Source organism: Triticum urartu, chromosome 4, assembly GCF_003073215.2.
Source record: "Triticum urartu cultivar G1812 chromosome 4, Tu2.1, whole genome shotgun sequence".
NCBI classification, from domain to species: Eukaryota; Viridiplantae; Streptophyta; class Magnoliopsida; order Poales; family Poaceae; genus Triticum; species Triticum urartu.
Window position 1 is genome coordinate 598369283 of NC_053025.1, and position 10333 is coordinate 598379615.

At 48.2% G+C, this 10333-nt stretch overlaps 2 protein-coding genes across 6 annotated transcripts; one reads left to right on the forward strand and one right to left on the reverse strand.

The window, feature by feature from the left end:
* Window positions 1–1368: 1368 nt before the first annotated feature.
* LOC125553014 (probable RNA 3'-terminal phosphate cyclase-like protein) lies at window positions 1369–9843 on the reverse strand. 5 transcript variants are annotated; one of them, XM_048716749.1, is made up of 6 exons: window positions 9518–9842; window positions 9292–9441; window positions 8491–8672; window positions 8232–8413; window positions 7910–8120; window positions 1369–1518 (listed from the first exon to the last, which is right to left on the reverse strand). In XM_048716749.1, the coding sequence occupies exons 1-6, from the start codon at window positions 9714–9716 to the stop codon at window positions 1480–1482; spliced, it is 963 nt and encodes a 320-aa protein (XP_048572706.1). In that variant the 5' UTR covers window positions 9717–9842; the 3' UTR covers window positions 1369–1479. The 5 variants fall into 5 exon arrangements, with proteins under 5 accessions (XP_048572706.1, XP_048572703.1, XP_048572707.1 ...); XM_048716746.1 differs by lacking the exon at window positions 1369–1518 and adding an exon at window positions 4212–4780 and having other exon boundaries at window positions 9518–9843; XM_048716750.1 differs by lacking the exon at window positions 1369–1518 and adding an exon at window positions 7210–7460 and having other exon boundaries at window positions 7898–8120; window positions 9518–9843.
* Window positions 4969–6900, forward strand: LOC125553013 (mucin-5AC-like). Its single transcript, XM_048716745.1, has 3 exons — window positions 4969–6059; window positions 6167–6206; window positions 6333–6900. The coding sequence occupies exons 1-3, from the start codon at window positions 5168–5170 to the stop codon at window positions 6631–6633; spliced, it is 1233 nt and encodes a 410-aa protein (XP_048572702.1). The 5' UTR covers window positions 4969–5167; the 3' UTR covers window positions 6634–6900.
* Window positions 9844–10333: the final 490 nt, after the last annotated feature.

Here is a 10333-nt window from a genome sequence, read left to right on the forward strand (position 1 = left end):
TCCGTCATTTTTTTGTGGCTGTTGTGGTGGTGCCAGAGGCAGGGGCCGAACATTGGTGTCAAGCTCAGAGGTTTATTCAGTCTTGTTTGTAATTTACTTTTTGCCTAATGTTTCTTTATGCAAAGTCTGACGTTCTGCTATTTGTTCAGTTTTGCTAGGTCGATGCGTAGGTGGCTTACACTTTAATCCTTATGATATAAATAAGACACATATTACCTTGTAAAAATAAGAAAAACCATTCTAGTGATCCACTTTTTTTCTTCTCCCATACTTCCTCCGTCTGCGAATAAGTGTACATCTAGATTTTTTCCTAAATCAAAGTTTTAAAACTTTGACCAACTTTATAGGAAAAAGTAGCAGCATTTATGGCACTAAATTACTATCGCTGGATTCATTTTAAAATGTAGTTTCATAATGTATCAATTTGATATCATATATGCTACTACTCTTTTCTATAAGGGCATCTCCAACAGTCGTATGATCATCGTTGGTTAAATTGCCACCTAAACTATTTTGATGACATGGCACATAATAAAAGAAGAGAGTGAATGAAACCGTATGAATCTGAACCAACGCTCCAGGCACAAGCTCCGAGGCAAGTTTATTCATTTATTCAACATTTAGTGGACCCGCCTAATTATTTAACATATGCTTAACATACGCCACATTGAAGAGCCTGTATGATGTGATGTTGGCTGCTGACGTGGACAATTATACCAATGATTAAACATACAAACTATTGCAGATGCTCTAAGGTTGGTCAAAATTTTAAAACTTTAATTTAACATAAAAGTTAAATGTACACTTATTCACGAACGGAGGGTGTAGCTGCTAGGCACATGCACACACCGGAAAGAAAGCCGCGCAGCACGTGCGTACGATCTACGAGGGGCCGGGGTGTCAACGCGGCCTCGGCATGGCACGGGCTGGTGGATCGAGCGAAAGAATGTTCCAACAATCCTCACTCGACTTGTATTAGGACCGCATGAACATAATCACGGTCATGTCGAGCATGCTATTGGTAGCTAGCTGGCCATATATTACTCTCACTCCTACCACCTTTTCTTCTTCTTCTGCCTTTTTCGTCAAGTCAGTCAGACCGACGTGTGCATTGCATGCATGCTCTCTCGTGCAGCGCCGTGCGTGCGAATCGTATCGATCTCGATCGGGCGCCCCGCTAGCTCCTTTAATCCTCTCTTAGTTTAATCAACGACCCCCCAATACCAATCGTATAGACCGATCCATTCACAATCCTTCTTGGCCTTAGCTGTTAAGCAAAGTGCTGCCTTTTCTCTCTATCTTTCTGATCCCTGGCTTAGACTAGTCCCTCCCTACCCTCCCCCACTTGGCTCTTGCCTCATCTTCTCTTCCATCTTTCCTTCCTCTTGATCCATCGCCCAATGGCTAGCTACGTGCTTTAGCTGTTTCTTTCTTTCTTCCTTCCTTGTCCATGGTTCATTGCAGCGGATTTGCTCAAGACTAGCTGCCAGGGTCAACGCAGACCATGCATGGTGGCACCTGACAAAGACCAAAAGTTTGTTTGAGACACATATCCATCCATCCCGGGTCCAGTTGAGCAAGTCTGGCGGTCATTCAGTGGGAATAAAAACACAATTGCTCGATCCAGTTTATAAGAGGATACCAGTTTGCAAGTAGGACCCATCTGTCATGGGTTCATGTGTTTTTCCCCAATAATCCCCAAGTTCAAAACACATTTGATTCAATTCGATTTCGTTTCTATTCATTTTGACAAAAAAATTGTCAGAGTGCGACTTTTACATTGATAGACTAACTAATAATTAGTTAAACTATAAACTAAGTAGCTCATAGTTTGCGGCCACAGCCACCATGGAGTCGGTGACTGGGATTCCCCGGCTGCGGCTAGTTGTGACCATGACTGGCGGGGACGGTGCAGGGTCAAGTGGGAATGCAGCAATGTGGGCCTCGATAGCCTAGAAATGCGCCTCGGCGGCTGCGTCCCAGGCCGGCCATGCATTGGCGGCGATGGGGGGCGAGCGCGCGGTCCCAAATCTGTTGCTCCCTTTTCGTCGTATCCTTCGCAAGCTCAACAAGGGCCACTCCATCTGCTCCCAATAGGAGTCTAGGGGATCCACCGGCTTCTTCTCCTCCACCTCATCTTCAAACCGAAGATGTGGGGGAGATCCTTCCTATGCACCATTGGAAAGGAAGAGGTGGAATGGAGACGGGCAAGAGGGGATTGGGAGGCACCGGAAAAGGGCAATAAATATAGGAAAGAGGGGAGGGTGTCGGCCTTCCGCGAGTGCCATTAATATAAGAGGGCAGTTGGGGAGCTGGGAGGCGACGGGCGGCCATGAAGGGGCATGCTTCCTAGTGAGAAACATGACCGCGTCACAACCTTACTCCTGGGCTGCTCACACGCAAACTAAGAAATGTTGTCGCATGGCGGCCATCAAACCGACAGTCATGGGAATCTGATGGAGGACTCACGCCATAATGGTTGGGTGGTTGCCTTGCCAATGGTGTGAGAGAGGCTCCACTGCTTCAAATCCCGCCTGTGGCACAAGGCGGAAGAAATTGAAACCTCCCTCACACGCTAGCAGTGGGGTTTGAGCAAGCTCCAAACGAGGCCTCCACATCCTTCAAATGTGGAGGCTGGGAGGCCCCATATGGAGGGGACTCCAAAAATATGGCGATTGAGTGGTGGATGGCAAATCTTCTAGAGTGGGTTTTTAGCCCTTTGCCCCCCATATTGATGGTTATTATGCAGTTCAAGGCCTTTTGGTGACTCTGCCATAGTTGCTCTGATTCTCTCTATCCGTGGGAAATATGCTCCATGCTTATCAAATTATAATGCATATAAGTTTTGTCGTAAATTAAATTTTGTATAGTTTGATCAAGTTTATAAACAAAGTCAATATCTACAGTGCCATATCGGTACGAGATTCATCATGAAAAACATTCTTATATGGTATATGTTTCGTGCTGTAAACGTTCATAGTTTTTTATAATTTGTGTATTCTCCAATTGTTTTTATACAATTAATATAAGTGCAGAAATGGAACCTTTGTCCTTCCTTGGTTAGTAGCTTTATACAAGGAAAACATAGCCAAGCAACATGTTGATGCGATCGATCTCATGATGTGTTTCTTTGATAATGATTACCTATATGGCAATGTAGCATATGCCAGAGTGGGGCAAGAGAGAAACCGTGTACTCTATTCTCTACCCAAAAATCACCTGAAATAATCATAGCAAAGGAAACACCGCAAGTTCTCCAGTCAGCACCTTTGCTGTCATCATCAAAGTGACAACTCCACATAGACATGTGCGCTACGTATGGTTAACAATATCACAACCCTATCTATGACGATAGGCTACGAAAAAGATTATCGCCGCCGATGAGTTCGATTCGACGACTTTCACGCGAATCGAATCGATCGAAAGTGGTCCCAGATAAAATGTTGATAAGCAATGCGAGTGCTTCCATCCGGTGTGGCCAGAAGGACTTTAATGGCTGGCACTGTTAGCATTGCGTGCTAACAAAAAGCAGCTGCATACAGGTCAGATCAGATCATAATCCTAACTTTGGATAGAAGAGGGGCCGTATGACACTTATAATCTACTAGCAGCCAAAGCCCTGCAATCCGCCCCCCTTGATTTCCCTGTCAAAATGATGTGTCTCGAGACCAATCATAACACTACTAAATTTTCATATATAAACTATGTTCATGGTTAAATTTCAGAAAAAGTTTCTTTCAGGTGGTGATAGAGGAAACGGTATGCAACCGGCCTGCATCCTGCTGATGTAGCCAGGTAGGTAGCGCTGCTTGCCGATTCTGGCAACCAACAAGGAACGCAACAGAATGTACTGAACCCTCTGATTCTGGCAGATTCCTGTTGCCTCACAGTTCAGGGTTCAGAAAGCCACGGCAGCTTCATACCTGCATTGGTCCAGTGGATTCCAGCATCTAATCCGTGTAATTAATTCTTACTCCCTCCGTAAAGAAATATAAGATCGTTTAGATCGCTAATATAGTGATCTAAACGATCTTAATTACATTTCTTTACAGAGGGAGTACATGTAAATTCTCTGTCTGATCTTTCCACTCTCATCTTTGGCCACAAATAGCTCGCCGCGGCCGTTTCGCAAAAGGGAAACGGCAAGAACCCTCTCTGGCTAGAGAGATGCACACATACACACACAAAAAAAAAGTGATTCCAGAGAGCAATGGTGCAAATTAAGCAAGAATCCAGTCCTTGAGGTGCTAGCTGGTGCATGCACATGGCATGAGCAACCAAGAGCAGCCTTTTTGGAGCCCATCTGGTATGCCCCAACTGGTCCAAACACTGAAATTTCTTCTTCTTCAGAGCCAAGTCTGCCACTACCAGAACAGCAAGTCTACTTGGATTGGATTGGGTTGGAGACACAGTGATCATCAGTGCAAGGCTACTAGATCAGGACCATTTCTGTGTGTGAGAGACAGTCACCAAGGAGAGAAAGCACCTTTGTCGTCGATTGGACCTGAAAACCTCTGCCGAGAGCAAAGCATTTTTCCCTTTTGTGTGACTGCCTGTTGACAAGAACAGCAAGCAAATGACTGTCGCTTGCCAGTGTGTGTGCAGTTACATCACACCCTCACCACCTTCTACATGTATGCTTTTCTCCTGATGAAAATAGGGATGCCATTGCCACCCCTTTCTGAATCAGCATTCCAAAGAGGCAATGCACATAGATTTCCTTTTCGCCGTAGCATTTCGCCGAATCGTCGGCACAAACTCCTTTGTGCATCTTCTGCGACTGAAAGTGAGAAGATAACATGGAAAATCTATCTTATTATTAAGCGCCCGGCGCATCTTTTCTTTTTTTTTTCTCTCGACAGCAGAGGATGTGCACATGTATTTGAAAACTGAAATGCTGTTTCAAAGCAGAAAGAGAAAAGGAGCATCATGCATTGCGTTGCATTTTCAAATTGCAAGTATTATAATCTGAAACGAATTACGATCCGCTTTGCCGCCTTTTTTTTCTCCCCTATTGCTCGTGCTTTTCCGCTTTGTATCACGCACCTCCGGCCTTTAAATTTCGCCTTTGGTGAACGAGCTCCTTTCTCCTCGCATTTCCAGCTCCGTTTCCTCCATAGCCTAGTCAGCAAGCATACTGCCCTCGCCATTGCCGATTGCTTCGTCAATGGCGGCTCCTGCTCTCAGCTTGGTTTTGTGTATGCTCCTGCTCTCGCACGGTTCGGCGCAGGCCAGGAAGACCGTGCCCGGCGAGGTGGTGCCTGCCGCGGATCGGGATGGAGCGTCGGGCAGGGAGAGGTTCTTGGGTGGTGGTGTGGAAGGTGCCGCGGGTGGTTCCCGGCGCCGGAGGGAGCTCCTTGCGGGAGCAGGGGCGACGACGACGCGTGACGTGTTCGCGCCGGTGACCAACCCGGTGACGGTGCCGGCGACCAACCCGGCGTCCCCAGGCGGCATCGTCACCGTGCCGGCGACCAACCCGGGCACGGGCACCGGGTCCGCGACCAACCCCAACCTCCCGCCGCTGTACCCGGAGCCGTCGACGACGCCCGACCCGACGACGATGCCTGCGCCGTTCTCGAACCCGGTCGCCGCGCCGACCATGCCGGCGCCGTTCACCGCCCCGGTCACCAACCCAGCCACGACGCCGACGCCGGTGCCCGGCACGGCGCCAATCACCAACCCGGCCACGACGTACCCAGGCGGCAGTACCGGTGCCGGCTCCGGCGTGGGGAGCGTGCCGACGACCCCGGTGTACCAGGCGCCGGCGACGACGGTGCCGACGCCGACCACGGTGCAGCCAGCGGCGGGGGGGACGGGGCAGTCAACATGGTGCGTGGCGAAGGCCGGGGTGACGGAGGCGGCGCTGCAGGACGGGCTGGACTACGCGTGCGGCATGGGCGGCGCCGACTGCTCGGCGCTGCAGCCCATGGGCAGCTGCTACAACCCCAACACGATGCAGGCGCACGCCTCCTACGCCTTCAACGCCTACTACCAGCGCAGCCCCTCGCCGGCCAGCTGCGACTTCGGCGGCGCCGGCATGCTCGTCGCCACCAACCCAAGTAACCAAACCCTCACTCCCACTCCATCACTTGATCTTCTTCAGCTGACTCTGAAACTGTTTTGCAACGCCTCCTGATTATCACTGACGAGCTGCTGAATTATTCAGGTTCAGGAACTTGCATGTACCAGGCATCATCAGGTTCAGGGTAAGAATGAACAATTTGTTCAAGACATGTCTCTAGAACACATGATCTTGTCAGGAATTTCAAATCAAACAGTCAAATTCTTACACTTGTTCTGCTAAGCTGATCATGCAACTGTGACATGTGCAGTTCTGCCGCCGGCTACAGCCCGGCGGCGACGGGCACCACCTCCGGGCCGGTGGGCGTGACGCCGAGCTTCGGGCCGGTGGGAACCACGACCGGGACGGGGACGGGACCGGCGGTCAGCAGTGGAGGGTCAGGCTCGACGGTGCTGAACGCGAACAACTACCCAGGCGGGACCTCGATGTACGGCCCGGGCAACCCGGCCGGCTTCTCCGACACCAGCAGCGGCGCCGCCTCCCTGAACTGCAGCTGGGTCCTGTCTCTGATCTGGATGTTCACCTTTGCTTATGTCAAGGTGAAGGTGTAGCATCCATGTGCTGCTGCTGCTGCTGCTGATGTGCTCTTCTCTTGTTGACATGATATTCACTTGTGTACAGAGATGGATAAATGAATTCAGAGGGGGGAGAAGACTAGATAATTTTGTGCCTGTGTGTGTGTGTGTATTGGACTAAGCTGAGCAGAATGTTGCTTATAGCTATGAAATAGTATGTGTTAGGTGAGCATGGAGTTCATTCTCTATGAACTATGTTATGATATCAAATGATATTCTTCTTGCAAGCTTCATCTTCTTTTTCATCACCTTTCATAATAGACCTTTCGACACTGAGTATAATGGCATGCGCGATTTGCAGTCACAGATTGCTAGATGTTCCAGGCTAGTAATAAGTAGGAAGTAAAAGCACACCAAAATGTGTGCATGCTGAATGCTAACACCAAATACCAGAAATCTCGATGTTAAAAGCTCACGCCCATGTTTTCTCAGGAGACAGAAGTAGTTGCTCTATTAGATCTATGATATACGTGTACTCTATAATATGATCAGGCAGATCCATTCTGGATCAACTAGCTTACATCAAAACTACTACGGGGAAGATTCTCGTGATGCGGTTCCAAAACATTGTTTTCCATCCTAGATGAGGTTCATGATAGTTCTGTTTATGAAATCTTCCGAGCAAGATTCTTCACTCCCGCACCAACACATTTTCGAGTGACCGTGTTTGAGTTTGGGTCGGGCTTGATGATGAACTTGACATCAAGGAACTCCTTGATGTTTCGAAGTGATTCTATAGCGCGCAGTGTCATCATGTGACTTAACAGAAGAAGAAGCATTTTGAAGCAAGATTCACAAAGAGCCATAGAAGGAAAGGCAGATAAGATATAATCTTGCCAAAATGAACCAAGGACTAGGTTGGCAGAAGAACTTGCATAAAACAATCATTCTAACGGACTACATCCATGCAAACTATGTTCAGTTTAAATTTGTAATTCTTATCCAGCTTTCTGGCTGGCTTTTGAGTTAATACAATGGAAGAAAGGATTCCCCCTGCTGTGTTCTCGAGGGGGAAAAAGTGCTAGAATTGCCAATTTATCTTCCTACAACATCATCAGCCAAAATAAAATGACCATTATTATTGCAGAACGGTCCAGGTGCTTCAGAGTAGACAAAAAAACACAGTAATGATTGTGAATCATACGAGAGGCGTGTAAAGAAAACACAAATTATCAGCCACAATATAAAAATATCTGCCACCAGCCTGCTAAATAATATAAGAAAGGAATAAACTGGAATGAAAATACCAGACCTGGTGTGTTGAGTCAACAACTCCTCCTTGAGCCACCTCTTCTAGCAGCATCGATGCAACTTGCTCACCAAGATCCTCTGGAGACATTAGCTCAGGCTTCTCAGATTGTTCACTTATTTCATCAACATTGGGATAGCTCACAGTAGCATCTGCAGAAATCAGACAGCCTGTTGTGGTCTCAGCAACTACAGATACGCCATAGCCTGCTGACCTGCCAAAAGATGAATCCATTTAAATTTTTGAATAGCAGGACACCAGGAGATAAAAGCACAGTGTGTCACTAATAAAATTCAACAGGTTCTACTTCAAGCTGGAAACGTACAATCCACATCCACCAGATGAACTAGCTCTATGATCGGTGAAGATATGAACATCCGGAATGAACTTATTGAAGAGTCCACGTGCAGCATAGAAGATACGGGTTACAATCTGTGCAGATACATTCGTTGAGAATGCTACACCTCTTATCCTCTTTACCATTCCTTCATCAATCCAATTAACTGCCTGCAAAAACACTTGATATTAGAACGGGAATGTCAACAGAAATCATGAAACATGAGCAGAAGTAAGCTCCAACACACCTTTAGTGTACTGTTTATATTGGGAACTCGGAGAAGCACTTCGCCACCACCACGAGGAGGAGCTCCCCGGCTTTCAATTTTGAGCTCCAGCCCCTCAAGAGGAACGCCAAAGTGCTTGAGCATATGCAACGTAACCATCCGGAAAGTATCCACAGAAGGGTCCTTTGTATCATTTGTGATTCCTAAAAACAATGGCATCACATTTAGACTCCATACTAAATTCAGAAGCAAAAGGCGTTGTATGATCAGTAACGGCGATGGCCATCAACCTTCTGGAGAAATTGTGATTCCTACAAGCATGGCATCGAATTTAGACTCCGTAAAGGTGCTTGTATGATCAGTGACAACGATGACCATCAATTTTGTGCAGAACTAAAGAAGTCGTATTTTAGATGTTGGCTTATGAAAGCTTGTGAGGCCTGATGTGAACAGAGCATCTCCATTAGGAAATATGAACGGCCACAAGGATGATGAGTTCATGAGAAAGAGCTAAAAGGGTTTGCTTACTCGGCGACAGTGAATTCAGCCAAATAAACTAAACCCCAATAAAATCACCTTTGTCAAAACAATCCACACCAGAACAGGGTCCACTCAGACAAGTGATAAGTCACATATACACCAACAGAAACAACCCATTGGGCCGAACAATGGATCAGACTGGATAACGAATAATTCTATCTAGAACAACCTAATCGCACAACCCCTGGCTGCAATTGTATCGCAATTCCGGAGTTCCGGTAGAAAACATGGCAATCAATCAATCGAACTCGAGCAGAAACAGGGTAAGCAAACGCCCTTCACCTTTGAGCCGAATCGACAAGGGCGACCTGGCGAAGAGGCCGAGCAGAAGGAGCGGCTCGATGAAGTAGCCGATCCCGCGGTGCGCCCCGCAGTCGTGCTCCAGGTCCTTCCCGCCGACGACCACCCCGGGCTTGTACCCGACCTTGGTCCCTGCGAGAACCCACCAGAATCAGCCACCAGCCCAAATCGAAGCCCCTGAAGCGGTCATAAGTCGGCGGTCCCTTGCCTGTGTCGTTGACGTCGATGACGTGCTGGTCCGAGACCTTGTGGATGAGGTGGAGGAGGGACATCTCGTGCGGGCGGAGGCCCCCCTCGCCGGCGCGGATGTCCTTGATGGTGATCGGGGTGGAGGTCAGCGTCGCCAGCACCAGCCGCTGCCGGAAGTCTCGGCTGCCCGACAGCCTCCGTGACTTGTCGCGACCCATCCTCGCCTGCCGCCGGCGCCGGAGACGGTTGGCTGCTCGCTCGCCTCGCCGGGACTCGTGCGTGCGCCGGGGGCGGGGAGGGCTTACTATTTTTGTTTTAGAACAAGGGGAGGGCTTACTAGGGTTGGTTTTTTTTTTTTAGAATCTCGCTTTATTACTGATTAATGTTCAAGGGTACAAAAACAAGGTCGCCGGTCTGGCCTAGCCAGGTGTGACGGCCAAAACCTAAAGATAAAGCATACTTTGCGAGATTATGGGCCTCCATATTGGAGGTCCTATACTCATGATTAAAAGAACATGAAATGAAGCTATCTGCTCTAGCCTTGATCTCCTGGACGATGGCGCCAAAATTTGCTTGACTTCCTTCCCTGATCGCATCAATCGCCACCTTGCAATCCAAGGCCACCAAAACTTGGTTGAGATAGAGATCTTCTGAGAGAGCTAACGCCTCCCGGATAGCCAATGTTTCAAGCACTTGAGGATCACGAAGGCCCCTCAAGGTTAGTGACGAAGCTCCCAAAAACAGCCCCCCTGCATCCCTGCATATTACTCCAACTGCACCAAAAGTGCCCGAACGAGACACAGCTGCGTCCACATTGATCTTGAAGTGGTCAACA

Coding starts and splice junctions, on each gene's coding strand:
- LOC125553013 (XM_048716745.1), top strand. CDS start 5,168: ATGGCGGCTCCTGCTCTCAGCTTGGTTTTGTGTATGCTCCTGCTCTCG. Junction 6,060..6,166: donor GCTCGTCGCCACCAACCCAA/GTAACCAAACCC, acceptor TGAATTATTCAG/GTTCAGGAACTTGCATGTAC. Junction 6,207..6,332: donor CAGGCATCATCAGGTTCAGG/GTAAGAATGAAC, acceptor TGACATGTGCAG/TTCTGCCGCCGGCTACAGCC.
- LOC125553014 (XM_048716750.1), bottom strand. CDS start 9,716: ATGGGTCGCGACAAGTCACGGAGGCTGTCGGGCAGCCGAGACTTCCGG. Junction 9,442..9,517: donor CATCGACGTCAACGACACAG/GCAAGGGACCGC, acceptor GGGTTCTCGCAG/GGACCAAGGTCGGGTACAAG. Junction 8,414..8,490: donor ATATAAACAGTACACTAAAG/GTGTGTTGGAGC, acceptor GTGTTTTTGCAG/GCAGTTAATTGGATTGATGA.